At 38.7% G+C, this 22,913-nt stretch overlaps 1 protein-coding gene across 2 annotated transcripts; it reads right to left on the bottom strand.

Annotated features, from left to right (window-relative positions):
• Positions 1–774: 774 nt before the first annotated feature.
• Positions 775–16,313, bottom strand: ago2 (argonaute RISC catalytic component 2). 2 transcript variants are annotated; one of them, XR_004341551.1, is made up of 22 exons: positions 16,054–16,313; positions 13,976–14,023; positions 13,089–13,266; positions 12,868–12,988; positions 12,573–12,754; positions 12,175–12,311; positions 11,945–12,079; positions 11,457–11,544; positions 11,150–11,297; positions 10,940–11,059; positions 10,690–10,812; positions 10,455–10,588; positions 10,173–10,357; positions 9,920–10,079; positions 8,692–8,782; positions 8,207–8,401; positions 7,974–8,108; positions 7,621–7,722; positions 6,664–6,863; positions 6,420–6,554; positions 1,769–1,821; positions 775–1,015 (listed from the first exon to the last, which is right to left on the bottom strand). XR_004341551.1 is itself a non-coding variant. In XM_032580780.1 (20 exons), exons 1-20 carry the CDS (start codon positions 16,067–16,069, stop codon positions 6,446–6,448), a joined length of 2,607 nt encoding a protein of 868 aa, XP_032436671.1. In that variant the 5' UTR covers positions 16,070–16,313; the 3' UTR covers positions 5,596–6,445. The 2 variants fall into 2 exon arrangements, 1 of the variants encoding a protein (XP_032436671.1); XM_032580780.1 differs by lacking the exons at positions 775–1,015; positions 1,769–1,821 and having other exon boundaries at positions 5,596–6,554.
• Between the last annotated feature and the right edge of the window lie 6,600 nt (positions 16,314–22,913).

Genomic DNA, 22,913 nt, shown 5'->3' with positions numbered 1-22,913 from the left:
AAAGGACGTTTACACTGAAAGGAGCAGCAGATGCAGTCGGGTCGCGGCGTCACCTCTGCCCCGACGAGTTTTAAACGACCTGCATGACGATTAGAAAACTCTGCCGACGTTCTTGATTACCATTCAAATACCGGGTTATCTCTAGGAGAGTTGCTGATGGTTACAGATGTAAATTCGGATCTTCAAGCTGACGAGTGGGAGTGGAGCCATGACTGGGAGTGGAGCCATGACGATACTCAATATGTGGGGCAGGATTCATGTTTCGGGAGGGGAAACTTTAATCAACCATCCTAGAGGCTTTTCAGCCACGAAAATAGATCTGAAGATATTCAAACATTTGTAGAGATCTTTAGAATTGGAAATAAAAACCTTTTGCCAAACAGGGAATCTCAAGACCAAAATAAAACAAACAAAAAAAAAAAAAACCCATCATGTGAAGATGAGTAGCAACGCTAGGCCCGGCTGCTAGATACGCTTGTGCTGTAATAAACAAGAACTTGTACACATTACATTGCTGTCACATGGCTACAGGTAACAGGGTGGACATGGTTTCAATAACTGCCAGAGACATTATTACTCTTCAGAGGATTTATATACAAACAATAGAATAGAAGCGTAGAATTACGCCTGGGGAAGCCGGCTGAGAGCTCTGCAAATTGGTTCATTACTTACATGCAAAAACCCCGCCCCCCAAAAAAACAGGTTCTAGCAACTATATGCTGACGAACATTAAAAAAAAAAAAACAACAACAAAAAAAAAAAACAAACAAAAACGCATGCTTCATTCAAAATCAGAAAAGACTTTACAAGAACAAGTCCACACGAGGCAGGATTATCAGGCTGGGAGTTGAAGCAAAGCTGGAAACCTAACTGCAAATGCAACATAATGGGATTTCCGTTTCCAATACCAACAACAACAACAAAAAAAAGACACACACCTCAAGCAAGTATGAATCCACAGCTGAAGATATTACTTTCCCTTCACACCAGTGGGATCTGTTGCTCTCCGGAGCATCTGATAATGAAAAGATTAGCAAGCTTTGCTAAGAAACCTACAATTTTCTGCTTAGCAGAACAGAGTCATGCAGTAATAATAATAATAATAATAGAAAGTTTGCGCAGAAGAAGCAGAGCTTAAAATGAACTCGGACTGTTTCTTTCACAATTTTACAAACCACACAGACTAATTACATTCGGTACTATCTGAAGATGTGGAAAACATCTAAAAAACTCTAAAAAAAATAAATAAATGAAAAAATTATGCAAGCAACTGTTTTGCTAAAACAACACATAAGCAGCTTAGAGGGGAGATAAATGACTATACAGATGGAAACGGTTTGGAAAGGATTTATCTAATAGTTGCTGGTTTATAAAGGAATCGGTTTCAATTCCAGAAAATATTCTTAAAGACAGTTTGAACACACACACGCAAAAAAAAAAAAAAAAAAAATAAGAAAATTATTCTATTGCATAATTTGATATGGTATTTATAGTTAATATTGGCTATTTCTGCTACCTGGTATATCCAGGTTTTTGGCTTTCCAAAAGAAAACTAACATTATATGTGAATTCAACACATTCAATAAAAAATAAAGTCTCTACGGTGTTCGCCGGTACCACTACAAGTAATGCAGGACTTCACCTGTAACATGATGCCACATTCATCCAGGTTCGGAATACCTGTCACTGTTGTAAACATTCTTTCGTTGAACTCATTGTATAAAAAAAAAAAAAAAAAAAAAAAAAAGAAGTGGCAAAAACTCCTTACTCTGTAATTTGTTTTGGTCTTACTGGGGAAGGGCGGTCGCCCACATCGCGGTTCTGGACAGAGAGAAAACGGTTTACCCAACAGGACATGCACCACTTTGGCATCCAACAATATTCTCCTTTAAAAACACCTTTCAGTTTGGTTAATAGAAAAACACCTCTACTACGACTTCTGTACAAAGGCGATCCACTCGCGCAACCGGAAATATCGCTCTTATTATTGTCGCTTAAAGGCTTCGGGTTATTTCTCAAAAAAAAAAAAAAAAAAAAAAAAGACTTGCTCAATTTTGGTTGGCTAGATGGAATCTTCTCGGCTGGTTTTTAACTTGATCTCTCTGAACAGCGATTATAGCAAAGGGGAAAAGAAAAACAAGCTGTTTTGTAAGTGGCTATGGGTTTGTGCTGTTTATGCATGAATAGCTACAATATTGTTCTTATTCATTTAGTGCAAATGTAACTTTTGGAGTTTTATATCAAGAAAAAGCAATGCCATTCCGATGTTGGTTTATAAGGTGCTGGTGTAGGGAACGAAAAACAAACAAAAAAAAAACACACACACAGAGCAGTAACAACAAATCCAAACGCTAGCTTCTCCTTTCTTTCCAAGTTAAAGCAATGAGATTGTTACAATTACTGAAGAATCCTGTTTCCAACTCTCCACGAAGGGAATAAAAATCAAGAAAAAAAAAAAAAAAAAGCATATTAATGACATCAGGAAGGGTAGCTAAAAACAAAGACAAAGCCATTCGACTTCCCTAGACAAGGGCATCACTATGTAGAAATAAGCAGTGCACTTTACTCTCTGTCGTACATTATTATCTGGCTGACCACCAATAAACAGTGACTGGCAGGAAACTCTAAAATCCAACATCGCAAAGATCAGTAAACAGACCTTCCCCAAGCACCAACAGGCCATCTTAACACTTTTCGGCGTGGAAGTTGTTACCAAGGGAAAGCGAATCAGTTAGCCATTTTCAGACTGAGTGAGATGTTACAGGCAATTAGAGAAAGCAGAGATATACATGTGATTATTTAAAGAAGAGATGTTATATTCAGAGACATTTTAGAAATTTAAACAGACGGCTAAAGAAATCCTAACTGGCTAAAACCGGTGTTCAGGAATCAGTCAGAGTTCTCCACTTTCCTAATTGTCATCTTTGAAACTTTAACCAGCAGTCCGCGATAGCACCACTGAGACGCACCGACTTCGTCTCGACAAAGGAGAACTTTGCATTTGTTGTTACACAGCTTGAGCAGAGAACCAAGTTTTAAATCAAAGTGTCATTTTTAGTGGTGCATAGAAGAAGAAGAAGAAGAAGAAGAAGCAGAAAGTCGTGTGTATAGGTACAAACACACTCGAAGCATTTGGTCGTAGAACTTCAACACAAACACATTCTGTCTCTTCGGTTTGCGTAATACTAAATACAAGTCATGCAAAGAGAAAAAAAAAGTCTAAAGTCAACGAGACACAAGCAACGCCCATCATGATACACAGCCAGGGTAATTATACAGAAATGGCCAGTGGCGTGATGTTACCATAACACAGCAACAGGTAACAAGAGGTAGAACACACGGCCATTTCCATGCAATTACACCAGTGTCGCACATTATGGCTGAGCCTTCGGTTCTGATTAATGGAGAAAAAAAAAACAAAAAAAAACACACACATTAGAAGTCATACTCATAATTCTGCTATCAAAAGTGCATCCAAATTTACATGTTGTGAGACCAGCACCGATAAGAACAATATTGACATCAGAACAGTAAATATCAAGTACGGGATTTTTTTTTTTTTTTTTTTTCCTTTTTCCAAAATGCCCCACAAACACAGTCAGTCGGATCTCTAGTTGCTTTAAAGGAGTTAAAAGTAAAGAGGGGAAACTGATATAGTTAAAGGGAAAGAAAAGGACCGAAGAAGTAATGAAGGATCAGTGAGGACTTAAGGTGATTTACAGTGAAAACATCTAGCACCTAGAGTCAAAAAGCCTTTTTGTGCTTCTCTGTCTTTTGAGTAAAAATTGGTAGTCTTGTTTGGCCATGAACGATTGTGTGTTACAAAGCAGACGCTCATTTTTAGGCTAGAAAAATCTACATCGTCACAAATGACCACTTTTATCTTATTACAAACACTTGAAGATGCTGATAAGCACTAAGAAACAAAACTAAACGCGAAACACTTTCAAATAAAAATGTAAAAAAAAAGGAAAACAAAAGCCCTGATTGTCTACCTCTGTACACGATCCGATTTCATGTGGGATCCCCGTTAACTGCTAAATCTCTTTATGATGCATAGTTAGAAAATGTACACTACTTGCCTTCGATCTAGACAAACATTCACGAGCTCAACGTAGCGGTAAAACTAAAGCAGGATGTAGTTATGTATTTAATTCCATTAATTAAAATGGTAAGAGTCTTAGAAGGCAAGATAATTGCATTTAAAATGTTTATACAAATAGAGTTAATTTAGACAAAATTTGGGACTTCTTTTATTTTTTTTTCTTTAAAAAAAAAAAAAAAAAATCAAAAATTTTTTTCAGCTTATTTAAAATATACCTTACTAGGAACATTTCTATTTCAGTAAAAAGACTCACAAAAGCTGCTTGCATAAACCCCGCCCCCCAAACGATGCTTTTGTGCGACGACCGTTCACGGTTCTTGAAGTGTCCTCGAAACTAAAGAGGCTCTTCTATAATCATTTAAAATCAGTTCAAATGTAAAAACTCTTCTGTACCGAATACCCCCCTGCCTCCCCCGCCGCCGAGACGCTACACGGCTGCCCCGATCTGACCACTAACGCAGCAGAAAATACTTTCCTGCTGCTATATACAATAAACAAAAAATAGAAGTAGGATTGAGGGGCATAAAAATGAAAAGAAAAAAAAAAACTGCTATAAATGCCTACAAGTTTAAAAAGGAAAAAAAATAACTACAAAAAACACAAAAAACAACAACAATGCATCTCAGCTACAGGACTATACAATGAAGAATTACTATAAGTGAAAAAATTTTTATGATCCCCTTTTGAGTTCAAATCTTTTATCAGTACGGCTCAGAATACAATATAAAAAGGCTGCTGGGAACCAGTCCCGGCGCACCCGATTTTATGCTTGAAAAAAAAAAAAAAAAGATCGGTTCAGACGACAGGATTAAACACGGTCATTCAGTCTCTAAACCTTAAGAGGAAAAAAAAATAAAAATAAAAATCTGTCAGAGATGATCCAAATAAAGTTTGCAAATCGGATGAGAAACGGTCTTTTCGCCGTCACCAGACTTGGCGTGAAATACAAAAAAAATAAATAATAAAAAACAAAAACAGTTTGATGTGAATCAAAGAAAAATGCAGAAACGCCAACCAGGAACCAATTCATCAAGAAAAAAATAAAAAATAAAAAAATCCTGGTCCCAAATGGCACTTTTTAAAAATCAGATAATGACCTATATTGAAGGAAAGAAACATATTCAAATAATTCATAATATGTTAACCCTCCTGTTATGTTGCAGGTCAAATTGACCCGTTTTAAAGGTAAATTTTTATTTATTTTTTTAATAGTTGGAAGTATTTGTTTTTGCATGAAACTTTTTTTATTTGTCTTAATAGGTGCACTCTACACATAAATTGAACATTTATTCATTTTACACATTTGCAACCTCCCCCTGCATCTACATTTTAAATACATACTGTTCGGGTCAATTTGATCCGACAGTCAAGTTGAAGGTTGAAAAGATTTTTTTATTTTTTTTTAAATGTCCAATTTTATATGTTTCCTTGCAGCTATGTACCATATTTCACCCCCCGCCCCCCCCCACACACACACACCACACACAAGCTCACTTTCTCACTTTTCTCTTTACTTCACTAGAAAAGTTGTCATCATTGATCCTTTATTTGCGAGAAATAAAAAATAACATCATTGCACAAATACTGATTGAAATGGTTAGTATTGGAGTTAATAATCAGATACAAAAGTGTTTTGGAGGAATTTTTTGGTTTCTGACACTATTGCATGAATAAACACTCCACGGGTCAAACAGACCCAGGAACATTATTGCTGTACCTCAGAAACGAACATAACAGGAGGGTTAAGTACTGTTGTCCTTTGTAAAGTACCCATCCTGGTCAGTGCACTTTGCTTGGATTGGCTGTTTGGTTCAGGCATAGAAACAGTAAGTGAGCTCCCCAACATTTAGATTCTCTATTTACGGACCAGGATCCACTCGAGCAAACAAGAATCGGAAGAACTACAGAACCCCCCCCCCCCCCCGCCAAAAAAAAAACAACAAAAACAACAACTTGGTATATAACGTAACAGCCCACTTTCTTTTAGAAACTATTGTTTTTCTGTGTGCAAATTTTACCATTTTCAAAATTTTGAAAAAACAAAAAGTTCTATAAACAAGTAAAAAAAAACAAAAAAAAAACAAAAGAAAGAAATTCATCTAGAAACCTAATTTCTGTCGAAAATTTGCCTTTTTCACTACTAAATGGCTTACTTTGGTGGGTCAAAGGGGAGAAGTTCAAATGTGGACATATGGGTGAGTGACAAGTTTGCCACCTAGGGAAAAGACAATATGAAACCTTGTGATGGTATTTGGAGCTCACACAGAGACAGCTAGAGGGGCCGTTGGTTTCATTGGCGGGTTTTTTTTTTTACCCCCAGCCCATCAGGGCGCTGTACTTTCAGGCGAAGTACATGGTGCGCAGGGTGTCCTGGTGGATCTGAACAGCCTTGGCCAAGGCCTGGTGATCCCTCCCATTGCTCTGGCCCGATGTATGACTGCCCTCAGCACTACAAAAGCAAAAAAATTTAAAAAGCGGTTAGGCTATACAGGTCATTGATGGAAGAAAGAGAGGGGAGGAAAAAAAAAAAAAAAAAATCTCAGAACACGCGTCCTTACCTGTCGTGCTCTTTGTCCACCAAGTGATAGCGCGCCCGGAAAGCCACCAGATGGGCGTAGTAGGCTGGTGCTGGGATGGACACGGAGCGGGTGCAGCGCACGTACGTATGGCAGAGCTGGTAGGTAAGGACCTGCAGTTCATCCGACGAGAAGTGGTTGTCATCCCAGAGCACGTGGTAGTGAGACGGTCTGCTAGTTCCCTGGATGGAAGGATAATGGATGAGGGGGTGAGGCGGCATATTTATTTAGATACAAGGAAGAAAGTTAGAGATGCTCGGAGAAATCGGCTTTTGACTGGAATCGGCTTAATTTCAGCTTGTGGCAGGCCAGTCAGAGGCTCAAAAAAACAAAAAAAAAAACAAAATCTGACCTTTCCCAACAAAAGCACAACAAGACAGCACTACTGGATCACCCTGACAACAGTGTCTGCAGTGTTTACAAAATGAAGTCCGAATGTCCACAGAGATTCAACAAGCTATATAAGGGAAACTACTTTGAACATCATGCTTGTTAGCAGATAGCAATTCTTTCAGCAGAGAACAAAAAGAGTGAAAAGCAACAAGTGATCCATTTTATCCATCTGGGCTTTCAATCTCAGTCTGTCATGGAAGATGCTGCAATATTAAATGTTTACAACCTTCTGTGGATAAAAATGATCAACACAAAATACAAATGGAAACTCCTGCAAACTATGTCCCCCTCTGCTAATCGCTTGTACAGGAACTCAGATACGTTTTTCCTTGTTTTACTATATTAATATAAATTTTAAAAAAATGTTTCCAACTTTTTGTTACAGCAGGATAGAAAGACAAAACCCATTTTAAGTGAAATCTGTTTGAAAATAGCCCAAGATTTCAAATCGGCCAAAAGATTTTGATTATAAAAAGTGGTAGCATGGGAGCCTGGAGCTAACCCCCGCCACCAATTATTCACAGATAATTGTAGCACAGTTCTTACCTGAATGCCTGCATGACTGCAAAGGTAGAAGTCAAACTCTGATGGGTGGGTGATTTTGGTGTCCACTGTAGTCCCCGCGGGAATGTTGCCACTCTTTCCGACCTGAAAAAGTCCAAGTTAAAAACCTTTTCAAGCAACAACTACAGGAAGACCAGACAAAGATATGGCAACTTTTAGAGAAACAACACTAGAACAAAAGAGGGGAAGTAAAATGCTAATGCCACCTCGTTAATTAAACAACCGGCCAAGTTAGAAAGCAAACAAATACAACTGGTTTTACGAATGCACGACTATATTCTCATGCATTTTCTAAGAAAAAACATAAAACTCCTCATTTCTAACATGATACTGACCCTTTCGTTTCTGTCCACGCAGAACAGCCTCGTGTGGTGTCTCTTCTGTACAACCACGAAGGTAATGCCAGGCTGGTAATCCTTTTCTAGTTTGATGCAAGCCTCGCGGATTGCCAGGAGCTCATGCTGAAGGACCTACGGGTAAACAAATTGTAAATTTAACAAATGAGGCCTACTGTGAAACAACAAAGCATGCACAACACTCGTGTTCTGAGACATCACACACACGTTACCTGGCTAAACTGGCCCTCGGAGATGCCGTCTCGATAGTAGATGATTCTGGTGGGCTTGAAGCGAGTGGACTTGTAGAATTGGATGAGCAGCTCCCGCACCATGTTGGCCAGGTCTTGGATGATGTCCTGACGGTGCTGCTGCACCCGCACTGTGGCGCAGTATCGGCTGGGGTGGGCGTCCATGCTGCCGACCACCTAAAAAAAAAAACAACATAGGGCACATTAAACCTTCAAAGGGGAAAAAAAAAAATCCAGAAAAGAAAAGTGGTAGGTAGAGGAGACAAATACTGTTGCAATTACAAACACTACAACTAATTTACACTGAAACCTCAAATTTTATGGCAACTCAATTGAGCGCAACCCATATGCGACTTAAAGAGGTCGTGAATTTAAAAATAGATTTCGAGCATGTTGTGTTTAAGTGCATTTCCTGCATAATCAAATGATTAATAAAACATTATTATATTAATTTGGCTGTAACTCACGGCAGCAATGGAAGGTTTCTTTCCATCTCCTGCTGGTGGATGAGTCACGTCCGAACCGAGAAAGATCACTGGCTGCTGGAACACCAACGGCCTGCACAGGAATGCACAGAGTGGATATAAGTTTTCATATAACAATATCATATACACAGGCAATATGGAGATGGTGATATCAGCTCCAATAAATCCTTTTTGCTCACTCCCATCTCTCTTGAGCTTCTTCAGGAATCTGAAGGCATCAACTGCAGTGAGGCTCCATTCAATATGCAATGATACTGTGACATTTTTTTTCTCAATTACATCATAAAGATTTAATCTACAACTTCAAATAGGGGAAAAAAAAAAAAAAAAAACACCCTTTACTTATGGAGAGGTTCTGTTAAAAGGAGTTATACTTGAAGCCGATAACCCTCTTGGCATTTTAATTTAGAATAAATCCTGATTTGCTGGTAAAGAGGGTGGAAACTAAATATTCCAATCTCAAAATACTACCTTGGATTATACAAAAACCTTCAACTCACTATCATATTTGCATTGAGGGGGTAATGCAGAAGCCAGTGAATATGCAAACATGAAAAACAGGGGTAGGATTTGGGGCGGCACTAAAGATCTTCCAGAGTGAAGCATGTTTCTGATCTGAACGCAACAGGAACCTGATAAATTCACTTCACTTCACCCACAATAGAATTTCCACATCACCTTCCTTTTGTAGCAGGAAGAAAACTTTGACCTGAATTGCTTTACATGTTTTGCTCTCCGTACATGTTTTCAAGAGGGAGATTAACACTCACACAATGACTCCCTAAATACCTTCTAGAGTTGCACCACTCATGATGGCAGCATGTTGGAGTAGCTTTGCTACATTAGCTCTGACCTCTTCTTTTAGTAGAGTTTTGCTCAAAATTTGTTTGGCTGATTTATTACATATTTGGACAATTGGGCCACGAGTTTGTCATGCAGTAGTTTAAGCAGTTTAGTCAGATGCCTTTTCAGGTTTGTTGCCCACAACATCACCATCCACAACAGCACCGAAGATACAAATTATAACAATATTTAATTTCCTTTTGAAATAAATAATGTATTTTTGAAACAAATCTGCATTTCCCCTGTAAATAGTCATAAGCCAACTCAATGCAAAAGTGAAAATAGTCTAAATGTGACCCTTTGACATACTCTCACATCACAAGTCGTGAATTTCCTGTTAAATACTACTGTAAGCAACTTCACCGACCTGCCCTGCGGCAGCAGGATGTTGTTGACTCCACCCAGCTTGACGTTGATCTTCAAACAGAGGTTGGAGAGAGTCTGAGGTGTTGTCTTTTGGACATTCTTCACCTGGACGCATTGCGTGGCCATTCCGAGCACAGTGTCGCCAACTCGCTTTACTTCAGCTATAGATATGCAACAAGAAGACACGAAATAAGGAAACATTTTAAATGTTAAACACACTGTTTTTTCCCTAATAAATTCAATCAGGTCATCACCATAAACTGGCGTCTTTCCAGGGAGGATGACCACCACCAGCTGCAGGCCCTGGTAGGTGTACTTGAGGTGCCTGAACATGGGCTCCACGCTGTCCGCCCCCTGGGCGTACTTGCAGAAGCAAGGCTGACCCTGGATGGGCATCCCTGCATCTCGAGAGATCTTCCTCAGCTGGTCAGTGAAAGCTCTGCCGAATGAAGAACGAGTTTATCTTATGCTCAATAAGATTCTTATATACAAGGTGCATGTGCAAAAGATCTTAACATTCTGCTAATCTCTCTTACTTGAGCAGAAGTTCGGTGCACTGCCTCTGCGGTGCGAAGCAGGCGATGGCCCACACTTTGATCTCAATGCCAGTGTGGAACTGTTTGTTCCTCATGTCCCACACTCCCTGGATTGGTGTTGCTATTGCTTTGTTCTGAAAGATGTCATTTTGAAAATGCTGGTCAACATTTTTTGCACTGCATGTATATATTAAAAACAAAGGAAAAAACACATCCAGAGTACCGCTGAACGTACCCTGCCGCCATAAAGTATCGAAGGTGCTTGCAAGACGCGGCCGTTCACTTCTGTCATTTCATCCCTCACCATGACTCCAAATTCACGAACATAAGGGTCAGTGTTGAAGTTGGCACTTCGCATCTGGAATCGAAACAAAATTTGGCTTTTTTACCATTGAATATTTGTCATGTTTTGAGTTTATTATGCTTCATTTAATGCTCTGATCGGTTTGTTAAAAGCAGAAGGAACATGAACACGGATGACGTACCAGTTTACTAATTTCGTCTTGCCGGTCTGGTGCCGATCTGGCTGTGGCACGGATCATTGTGGAGGTCTGATTGTCGGTCAGCTTTTTGATGCAGCGCTGTCCTGCCACTATGTTACACACCTGAAGAGACCACGTTTGTAGACAATCAATTAAAAACAAGCAGGACTCTCACTTTTTTTGAATAAAATCCAGAGTGTTAAAGTGTCTTACCTCTAGCGGGAGGTAGGTATGCTTTTGCTCCTGTCCCACTTGTAAACATGGGAGGTGAGGGTATCGCAGGATGAGTTTGTACTTGTCTTTGAAGTACTGTGCTACTGTGCATTCAATAGTTTGGCCATTCTCCTGCTGCAAGGGGAACCTGAGGCAATAAAGAATAATTCAATCAACACAAAGAGAAGATCAAATATCCCCGAGGGTTTATCAATCAGATCTTCCTTTTAACGCAATCTATTGGCTCAATACATATAATGCTACAGGATAATGAAGTTTAGATAACATGTTGAGAGGGCCTTCTTACGTCTGGTGGCTGGCTGGTCTTCTGGTCACATTGCAAACTCTGTATTTTCTCTTCATCTGCCCACAGTGAGTTATCTCGACCTTGAGGCCTGCAGGAGGGACGCAAAATAAATAACGTTAAACAACAAAAGAAAAAACTCCAGGCCAAGTTAATTGGCTTTAAGATAAATAATTTTTTTATTTTTTTAAATAGACCAGCTATAGGTTTCTCCTGTATTGCCACTCCAAAATTATTTCAGAATAGATTTTTTTTGGGTCTAAACAATTTGCCTAGTTTGGTTGTATGTACAACTCTTTAAATCTGGAAGCAACAGCAGGAATGTCTGTAGTGGCTTTTTCAAAATCTCAGTTCATTAAATATTCATACAACACAAAAAACTATTTTTAACATCTTCAAGTTGAAAAACATCATTATGTTTTTGTTGTTGTTTCTTTTTACTAAAAATGTTGCTATACCGTCGACCTAAACCGGTGTGAAAAAGGACGCACCTTTGATTTCTTTTGTAAATTTCACTCGTTGAGAGTCTGTTAAAGGCTTCTGCTGCTCCTCGATGCTTTTAAAATCCAGAACTTCACACATGAATTCAATTACAGGCTGAGCCTTGTAGAACGCAGTGGCTGAAACTGCAAACAAACAAAAAAAAACACGCAGAGGTAAGACGTGTGGAGACAACAAATTTGTATGGATTTATTTTTTTATAATGAATGACGCAGATTACCATCAATGTTGAGCATCATTTTCCAGAGAGAAGGTCTGACGGACTGATGGAAACCAAACCACACCTCCCTGCCGCCACCGAGAGGGTTGGAGCATCCCTCTGAAGGAGTGAAGAAAGAGCGACCCACTGGGGTATACCTGTATCGGACAACGATTAGATGTGATTAACAAAAACAAGCAGCACAGAATCTGACAACTTATAAGTGTGGCTGGATGCTAAATCTTTTAAGTAATAATTGACTTTAATGAACTTATAAATAACATGAATGAAACTCCTGACAGAGACTCACTCTGTGATTGTCACACAAAAACAGGTTCGACCTTGTAAAATTATTACTAAAAGACATTTTGAGTGACAAACCATAAAAAAAAATAAGAAGAAAAAACAACAGAACTGACCTCATGGAAGGTAAATGCCGCATGACCACATCCAAAGCTTGAATAGTTTCAAAGGGAACGCTTGGTAGCCGTCCAGATAGAGCCTCGTGTAGAGCTTGTAGACTAACGCAAGACACCCATTTGATGGCCACTTTAAAGCTGCGATCTTTACCTTCGCCTGGAATAGTTACTTCAAGCTCCACCTGTGGATTAAAAATGGCAAATAATAAAGTTCAGATTCTTTTTTTTTTTTACTTTTTAAAAAGTATAAATAAGGAAACTTCACTCAAGTAGGGATGAGAAGTAAAATACGTACTTTGTCTCGGCCTATGGGCAAAGGCATGGCAGTGTAGAGGTTCTTTCTTCCATCGTACACCGGCTTTCGATCGCCAAAGATCTGAGTTTTAAAGTGCTGGACCATGTGCTCCACAATTTCCCTGAGGACAACAGGAAATTGAGCACCACAATGCAAAAAGGTTTAGCCCCACCCACTAATCTGCAGACAAAATAAAGTAAAACATGAAAAAATAGACCTACCGATTAACCCTCCGGGGGCATTTCTCAGGCTTGATGTCAATATCATAGTGATAAACCTCCAATCTGGGAATTTCCATTTCAAAAAAGTTGGCCTGGAGCTTGATTGCCCGACCCATGGTGCCAAAGTCTGGCCTCGGTGGCGGCTTGAACACATATTCTGGCAACGGGGAAGGTGGGTCTGCAACAAGCAAAGAAAAGCAACATAAACAGAATATCATTTGTATGCTTTTGGGTTTATTCTTATAAATGTCATCAACACTCATACTTTTAGAATACAATAATCATTAAGACCATTTCGGCTTTCTCAAATCCATTCCTGAACCTCCTTCGTCTTTAAAACTCAGAAATGTCCATGTGACTTTTTTGCCAGTAAACTTGCCTGTCCCAATATGATTCACATATGTGACTTCTGATATTTCAGTCTGTCAGAGGAAACCAATCCCTTCCCCACCTTATCTTTGAGTTCCACTCTGACAAACTCCCTTAAAACACCCCGATACGTCAGGCATAAGATCTGCTGTTTGAAACACGGGTCTACGGCCCTGGCAAACCCAAAACTACTCTTATTAATTTGTCGGGGAGTCAACGACAAACAGTTATAACAAAACCTGCATGAAGCATGAATGTGTAAAAATACAGCAATAATGGTTTCATCTGAAACTAAGCACAGTCTCAATTCCATGCACGTTACTGTGTATTGCATAAAAGTGACATCACCACTTTCACAGCGCCTGACAATCAGTTGTGATTGTTTTTTTTTCCTAATTTGGGCATAAAAATTCACACGCATTTCAGCAGAAGGCATTTCATTTACTTTAAGAATAAATTATGTTGCCAGTATCAATACATTACAGCTGAAACCAGTTCAAACCAAAATGTCAGCTTACCAGAGCTCATTGACCCGGAGGAACGGGGTCCCTCTGGAACTTCTGTAGCTACAAAGACAAAAGTGACATGTTACGCGTATAAAAATCCGCTTACACATAAAAATAAATGTGAAGGCATTTACTCAAACACAATATCAAGTTGATAACTTTAGATATCCTGCTGCAAGACCATGAAAAGTAAAGAGTGCGGCTCATTTGAGCTGTTTATTTTAAGCTGTATTGCCTTCTTATCACTTCCACTGAACAGTCGTTGACAATGATAGGGCCCTTATCTGCGAACGAGCAGTATGCATGAACCAAGCTGGTAGCCTGAAATGAATGGATCCACCCATTTGCCAGAAAAACACAACTTCACTTCAGTTCATAAGTCTCGGAATGAGCAAAGAGATATTTTTCTTAAGAAAAACAGACTCTGGTTTGCCAACTACATTGTAAATGTCGGGAGAATTTTGTTTCATTTAAATACAAATAAAAGCATATATCTTGCAATATTTTGAAATAAAGACAGCGCAAAATTCTTAGTATCGTTTGGGTTTTTTAAAGTTGTGTGCTCACTTTTGAGTTTGATGCTTGCAAAGTCTTCAGAAAATGCAACGGTCAAAGGATGTTTAATTTAAATAACATGCCAATAAACATGCAACATGTGCCAATCATTTTGTAATAGTTCCAGTCTTAATGTACTAGACTTTTTCTAGCAAAAAAAAAAAGAATCAATCCGTGTTTCATGAAGAAAGGATGCAAGTAGGACGCTTTGATAACTAATGATTTAGAGAGCCTGAGTCAACTGGACCACAGGAATCCATATCAATTCCAAAGAACATAAAATCATCCCAAAATTTATTGAGAGATTTGAATAGTCTTATGACTATCCGTCTCCAGAATCAATTGAAAATACTTACCAAGCACTAAGCATGCCATTAGTAAGCCACTGCATGCAATGGCTCACCGCTTGATTACGAAGTCCTTTGTTTAAAATGGAAATGAAAGGGCTGAATTGACCTGAAGTACTTTTATACAACCCCCACAGTCAGTCAGGAACTAAAAAGGCCCAATGTTCTGGTTTAAGGGCTTATAGTCCCATTCTTTGAAAGTATTTGAGCTGTGCTGCTCACAATCCAAAGGAAAAAAAAAAGAACTTTAAACGATTTGTGCTTCCGTTTTAAAATTATATTTTAAAATGAACATTTTATTAAGTTTTTTTTTTTTTTGCACAAACTGACGATCCATCTGTGAACTTCTATGTACTTTTTGTTTTAACCCTTATTTAATCTCCCATATTTATTGTTGATTCCAAACTCAAAATGAACTATTGTCTTCCAGAAGGAAGTCACTTTTTTGAATTGGTTACGTTTCAGTTCAAGGTTTCAGTGATCAATCAATCAATGAATCAATCAAATCTTATCTGTATAGCACATTTCAGCAGCAAGGCATTTCAAAGTGATAACACTGAAACTTGTAAACAAGTTTTGCGACTCGTAAAGTCGCCGCCAAACAAGTCGCAAAAGTACCACCTTCTTAATAAGCACTTTATAATAAAAAAAGAAAAATTAAAATCATTACCATATTATATAATTGTCAACTTGGAAGTATAACGTCTGTAAACAACATTAGTAACTTTTTGTGACATTTTGAAGATGTGCACTACTGGACTTAATGTATGGGTTGGGGATCCGATTAGAAAGCGTGGTCGGCCGCTAAACACCGCTTAACGTAAGTGCTAGGTGTTTAACGGAGAGATAAAATGATAGCAGGCACCTATTCGCATTTGTTGTTCGTATTCAAAAATTGCATTTAAACTCGTGTAAACACAGAGGCTAGTTTACAGTGAACAAGTTGCTAAAAACGAGGCGAAGCTAAAGCTAATTTAGCTAACGGCTGCTTGTTGCTAACTAAGCTTTTCCCTGAATCTTATACCTGCTGAGAGACGAGAACAAATGTTCCTCTTCAAATAATTACTTTTTTTTGTCATAAAGTAACAGGCAATTTGCTGCGTGGAAATCACCCAGCACCAACACTTTCACGTACATTTTCACCAGCGGCATCACTTAGCCGATGCTAGCAGTAGCTGCGGCACTTACCTCCAGCAGAATACATTTTGTCGACTTTTTCAGCGTATCGTGGACGTGCGGGATAGTCCACTTTACAGAGGGCAAACTCCACCGAGCTTCATACGAAGCCGAAGCGATGTTCGTACGTCCAACAGCAAGGAATGACCCACGGCTTAGAAATATGGATATTTAGTTAGCCAAGAGATAAATATTTGGAGTCTCTCATCCTCAACACGACCCCATCCCCCCAGCACACAAACGCAAGCGCAGAGAGAAGAGATGCGGGGCAAGATAGATCTCTCCCGTCCACTTCCGCTTGCGTTATTTAACCTCCTGCTTCTTCTTCGTTGTTTCTATTGTGGCGGATCGCAAGCGACTTTAAGGTGCCTACCGCCACCTACTGTACATGAGTGTGTAGCAACATTACTTTACATCTAATAAATTCAATTTTTTTATTTTGTTGTGTTCTGATTTTGTGTTTTTTAATTTTGTGTTCTTTTTTGTGTCTTTTTTAATTTTGTGTTCTGATTTTGTGTTTTTTAATTTTGTGTTCTGAAGATAAATAAATAAGTAATTAATAAATTAATAAAATTAATAATTAAATAATTAATAAATTAATCTGTAAATATCCACTATGTTTCCATCATTTCCCAATGTTCCTTTAAGACTCTTTTCTTGACCTGTGCTTCCACCCATTCTTCTCAATTTCTCCCTTTCAGGTTCATATGTTTTACAGCTCATCAATACGTGTTCTACATTTTCTTTCTCTCCACATCCTTCACGTTTATCGTTATGTTTCCTCCCTATTAAATATAAAATGTCATTTAAATAGGTATGACCTACTCTGATCATTAATCTGATCATTATTGTTTTTTCCCTTATGTTTCTCTCAGTAATGTTAATTAATACTAACTTTTGTACTTTATATAATCTTCTTCCTTTCTTATCTTCCTTCCACCTTTTTGCCATTTTCCTATTTCTTTACTCTTAATAAGTGATTTCCCTTCCCCTTTCCCAAAAGGAATTGTAATCGTTATTGCCCCCTCTAAAGCCCTTTTTGCTAAATTATCTGCCTTTTCATTGCCTTTTACACCTTCATTTGCTGGTACGACCACTGGGGTAGATTTTATATGTTTATCAGTATCAGAAAAAATATAATTAATCATGATATTAAATAAAATTGGGCTAATTGCACTACCTTGAGGTATTCCGTTTTCCACATTAAATGCTTTTGAATAATCATTCCCAATCTTCACTCTTCACTCTTATTTCATTATACATCTTGCACCGCCCCCCCCCCCCCCCCCCCCGCCCCCCCGGTACATTCCGGGCCGCAGTAACATTGCCAAGCCTTGACCGGTCCGCAGCGATGAGAAGGTTGGGGGCCACTGGTATTCTGGGGCCGACAGCCCCATCTAGTGACCAAAAACCAAAAATACACATATTCGGCTCCGATCTTAGGCATGCACTCTCTAACTCTGTAGTTTGTGTATCCCTACTGGATATTTGCTGGCATAATCTTTTTCAAATTGTAGAATCACTGCCATAGTGTCTTTAAGTTCCCTGTCTCTTTTACTTTTAATCCTGGTGGCAGCTGTTATTGTCCCTCCTTTGATTTCTTTTTTCACATCCTCCATTGTCATTTCAAGTGGGACTCCTGAAATTAGTCCTCTCAGCTTTGCCAAAGATCCTGGAACACCCCCCCCCCCCCCCCCCCCACACACACACATATATATATATATATATATATATATATATATATATATATATATATATATATATATATATAAACTACTTTTGAGTTGCGACACGTTAACATTCATTGAAATGCATTTGCTTTTGAGTCTCAAAAATTCATATTACCCCTTCTGTATAGACTTATTACTCACGGCCCATACTAAGAATTACTGTAATATTTCATATGAGCTATGTGTGCAATTTCAAACAGTTGTAAATGTGATGTCATTGCAATGGCAAACGTTTATGTAGCTGGGGGGACTTATCTTGCTAGAGGACGTCCTCGATTACGTCAAACGCAAGCAGCGTGCTCTGAGCGTGGATCAACATGACTACAACAGTGATTCTCAAAGTTTTTACAACTACGTCCGAAAGAAATGCAGTTTTCGACGTACCACAGCACTGTGACTAATCTGCTTGTAAAGTTGTTGTACGACAACGCAGCAATAATGATTTCATTTAAGCAAGTGAAAGTAAAGATAAACAGCATTTCATGTTTGCAGCAAAGCTGGCAGACAAAAGCGAGCTAATCTGCCACAGGACCCCCAAGCCAGCAGAGGGCCTCCACGAGCGCTTGGATACATGATTTGTTGATCTCAAATTTGTAGTTATGCTGGTCTCAGATAATTATGCGCGAAAAGATTTTTTACTTTTTCTGCGTCAAGTAATTTATTCCAAAAGTTATTCTGAGTAAGGGCAGCTTAAGTGCCACCAGGGTTACGAGAACCACAACAATGTGTCACAAAGTTCTTATTAGGCAAAATCTAATTGGAGGGGATGCCATGTTTCATCAATGTTCTTTTTTTATTGGTTTTATTAACACCAAAAGTCAAAGAAGACGGTAATTACAGTAACATGCTAAAGTTCTCAATACAAAGAGAATTTCTATAATCTTAAAGGGGCAGTATTATGTATTTTCCAGACACATTGTTCTATTTTATAGCACAATCAAGTAACTATGTTACATTCAGTTGTTATAAAAATGTTGCATACATTAAATATGACATAAGAAATTTGACTTCATAATTTGACACTTTGAGAGCTCATTGAAGAAGCTCCTACTTTCTCAGACACTCCTTCAGCAGGTCATCATAACAATGCTCCTCATTGTGCCGTTTACAAATGTTCTGAAGAACTTTGGACTGACTAGTATTTTGTATGATAAACTAAGCAGAGCAGTTGGGGTGATTAAAGTAAGAAATTAATGACCAGCAGAGAGCATCCCATTTTGGAGGAATCTGTCCTCTTTCTGTTGAAAGTACGGGTGGCCATGAGGTCCAATATGTACAAATATTATTTTGTACATTTAAAGCTCTTAATCGATTTTGACTAGGCATTAGTGTTGTAGTCCAGACGACCTAACCCGAGACCAAGACAAGACCAAGACCAGAGTGTATCGAGACCGAGAAAATACCAAGACTTTTAGGGTCCGAGACCGAGTCAAGACCAAGACCAGCGCCCTACATGACACAATAAAATGTGAAATATGATCAAAATTGCTAATCAAATTGAACTGAAAGATTCACATTCCCATAAAAACACATAGATATTAAATACTTAGAGCAGAAATAAATGTAATCAATATTTATCCCATTATCTAAAAAGATAATGCCCTGGGCATTTGCCCATATCAGTCATGTCAGAAATCAGCACTGTAAGTGAAGCTCCAGTTCAGGGCCGGCCAAAGCCTCCATGGGGCCCTAAGCGAAATGTGGTTTTGGGGCCCTCTAGTTCTGCTAACAATGTGGACTGGCTGCAATCAGCAGTCCAATCATTAGATGATTCACACACCTGCTATAAATTTATTCCATCTCTGGCAGTGCTGTTTTCATCATATAAAATAGAATACATTTATTGGCCAACTGATTTATAGACCAGTTGATTTCTGGGAGCCGATTTCCTTAATTTCGGGGAATTGTGATTGGCCGATACTTACACGTGAAGCCCATCTTATCCCCTAATGATCTTATCTTCGTCAGCAAAGGTTTAAAAATCAGTCTCTGCCCTCTTGTGCTCTACAGTGAGAAGTTTGACTGACAGACCAGCCCACCAGGTCAAGTCTGCACGTTTACAGTTATCAATATTCACCCCCACTGTTGCCAACTCAGCGATTTTCTTGCTATATTTAGCGACATTTCAGACAAATTTTTTTTTATATATCAACCAAAATCAAAATCGGCAGGCCAGGCTCTTTAAAGATCGATAACCAGGGATCGGCCAGAAAACTGCAATTGGTGCAGCCATACACACACATTCATGACATACTTTCATTAAATAAATTTCTCTTAAGTGTTACTCCAGTAGCTAAAAAATTAATTTACACCAGGTGAGTCTTTCTCCCCTGAGAATGTGGGCCGGTACTGGTACTGATTCTGAGCCTTCAAATGATTTTAACAGAACTTAGAAGTTGATGTAAAAATAATGTTTGTTAAGCCACAAAATGATTATGCTCAGCAGCAAACAACAAATCCCCAACTACAGCATAGAGCAGTTCATTGATGTAGCAGCTTTGTAGTCTGACGTAAAAACATTTTGCTAGACAATGTCAAACATTGAGAAGTTTTAATTATTGTTATCAAACATGGTGTTTTGAAGCCAAAATACCTCAGAAATATACAGAGCCAACCATGAGAATCAACTCATTTAAAGTTTAAACTCAGTTTCACACAAACACAAAGACCCTAGCATAAATGTTTGGCTGTTGAACTGGACCGTTCCAGGTCGCTATCAACCTAATTTTCAGCAGCTTTACAAATCTTTTACATTACATTACGAAGGCACATTAAAACAAACCTTTATCTCCCTGAAGGATAAGTCCTTTTTTGAGACATTGTTTTGCTTACTTAACTTTGGACGTTTTGATGCGCTCTGCACGTTGCAGCTCATGATACCAGCGGTACCTACCGCGGCCACCAGGGGCCCCCTGGCGCAATTTATTTTTTTGTTTTTATCAATAAAATAATCATTTCTACATACATTATCAAATATATATTATTGTAAAAACAAATCACTTCATGGTGAAATTGTGTGTTTTTGATATTATAATGACATAGAAATTGTTACTAAAAAAAAAAAAAATCAGCTCCACTGAGGGGGTCCCTTAGTGGCCCTAAGCAGTTGCTTAGTTTGCTTATGCCTTGGGCCGGCACTGCTCAAGTCCTATCTTCTTAGTAAAGAGAAGTTCAGAAGACTCGGATCGTTCGTGAATGTCTCATCACTACATTGCAGACTTTTGGACACAGTGTTGTCCCATACATGCGACACCTCCGCACAATCATTCAGCGCAGTGAGTGACTTTTTTTTTCATCACAAATGCTTATGTGTCTCTGTACAGCTAGCTGTGCTAACATCGCGTCAACGGAGCTAACCTTTCTTTGAGCTTCTTTTCTAAGTGAAAAAAGTTGGTCGTAGTCCCCACCGTTTGTGAAAGCGAAGCTCTGCTGAATTAGCTGTGCGCCGTCGGATTTCTTATGATTTACGCAGCGCAATTCTATTACTGACGATTAGACAGACGTCTTCTGCCGCTCAAAGGAAACCACTGCGCGTGTCTTGGAGCGCCGCGTGCGAGTGAAAGGCGGGGATGGGGGTGAGGGGACTTAACAGAAACACGGAATTGGTGAATCACGTCATTGCTTGGATTTTAATCGGTGCGTTTTGCGTCCAGTGAAAACAAACATGTTAATAAATAAACTGGACAGTATGCTGTAAGTTTAGTGATATGTCCACAGCTGCGGTCTGGACTGGCGCCCGAGTCCGAGACGGTCTCGAGACCATCACAAAAATGGTCTCGAGACCAAGAGCGGTCTCGAGTACTAGAACCCCTGCATGACACATTTTAGAACATTTAAGAATTAAACTGGACAATTAGAAGAATATTTTTAGCTTAGTGTGTTCATGTTTCATTTTAATTCACCCCCCCGCCCCCTTTCCCTCCTGGTTTCTTTGTAATCACTGATGTCTGTCGTCTTTGTTGCTGTAATGGGATACAGTATGTAGTCCGATTCAGCCAATAAAGTCAATAATCCAACAAGAGGGATATCTCACTTTCCCAACTTGCTAGAACTAATCTGACCTAATTTTACACAGCAGTGAGAGCCACGTAAATGAAACCATTCAAATACACCTCAGCTATAAGGACAAATGTAAACTTAATATCATTCTTTTCAATTTTATTCTGGTTATAATACAAAGCAGCCTGCTAATATACATTGTCAGACTGGTATTATGCTTCCTGTCTTCCTTAACAACTTTTTACGAATCAGCACTTCAGGATTTTATGAATATAATTGCTTGGAATTACATTGTATTCGAAGCATATATTTGAATGAACTTTAAATAACTGAACTTGAATTTCACATGTTTGTTTTGTACAAAGTGCGTTGAGAAAAGTTTTGTGTTGATTTACCTCTCTAAATAATGAAGAGAACTGAATTAAATAAACTACAATAAGGCTTAAACTGGCCGTCTTTCTGGCAGACCACCCTTTTATCATAAATGGCCTTGGGAATGAACTGAAAGACCAAAACAAAACAAACAAAAAGCCAACAAATGGTTAGAATTACAAAAAATATACAGTTTCAAGTACAATAAATGCTCAAAGAAGCAACATTTAGCAGAATAACCCTAATTTATAGCTGCAGATTTTGGCATGCTTTCCACCAGTTTTTTTTTTTTTACAAGGTGCTGGGTCCAAATACAATTCACGCTAGACTGGAATGGGTATCATCACTATCACTAGACTGGGTATCATACACGTATGCAGATGTCACAAAAATTTGCGTGTGTTTTTTTCTTTAAATCAATAATTATTGTTGTTGTCGTTGTTGTTGTTGTTTCACTTGTAGCACCGTATTCTTCCACATGTGGGCGCTGTTCACCACAAAATTGACTGACTGGCCTTGGCTTTTGTGTGCCCTGCCACAGAAATAACCCGAATACGCGGTAAAAAACAAAACAAAACAACAACTGACTTTTTAGTGACCACTGCTCGGTTTAAAAACCTGATAATAAAAAAATGCACTGATGATGCAGCGGGCCACTGAGAGATGATAATCTCCTTTGTTCACAAACCTGCAAGTAAAAACGGAAATCACAGACAATAGGTGTACGTTGTATCCTTTCTTTTTTAAATTGAAGGTGTTCTCCTTAATGAA

This window comes from Xiphophorus hellerii, chromosome 13 (assembly GCF_003331165.1).
Source record: "Xiphophorus hellerii strain 12219 chromosome 13, Xiphophorus_hellerii-4.1, whole genome shotgun sequence".
Classification (NCBI taxonomy): Eukaryota; Metazoa; Chordata; class Actinopteri; order Cyprinodontiformes; family Poeciliidae; genus Xiphophorus; species Xiphophorus hellerii.
This window is presented reverse-complemented; position numbering and strand designations above follow the sequence as displayed.

What these genes read in the sequence shown, in the direction of transcription:
- ago2 (XM_032580780.1), bottom strand. An exon ending in CGGCATTTACCTTCCATGAG is followed by an intron (nt 12,312 to 12,572) that starts GTCAGTTCTGTT and finishes TGTCCGATACAG; the next exon opens with GTATACCCCAGTGGGTCGCT. An exon ending in GCGTGGACAGAAACGAAAGG is followed by an intron (nt 7,723 to 7,973) that starts GTCAGTATCATG and finishes GGACTTTTTCAG; the next exon opens with GTCGGAAAGAGTGGCAACAT.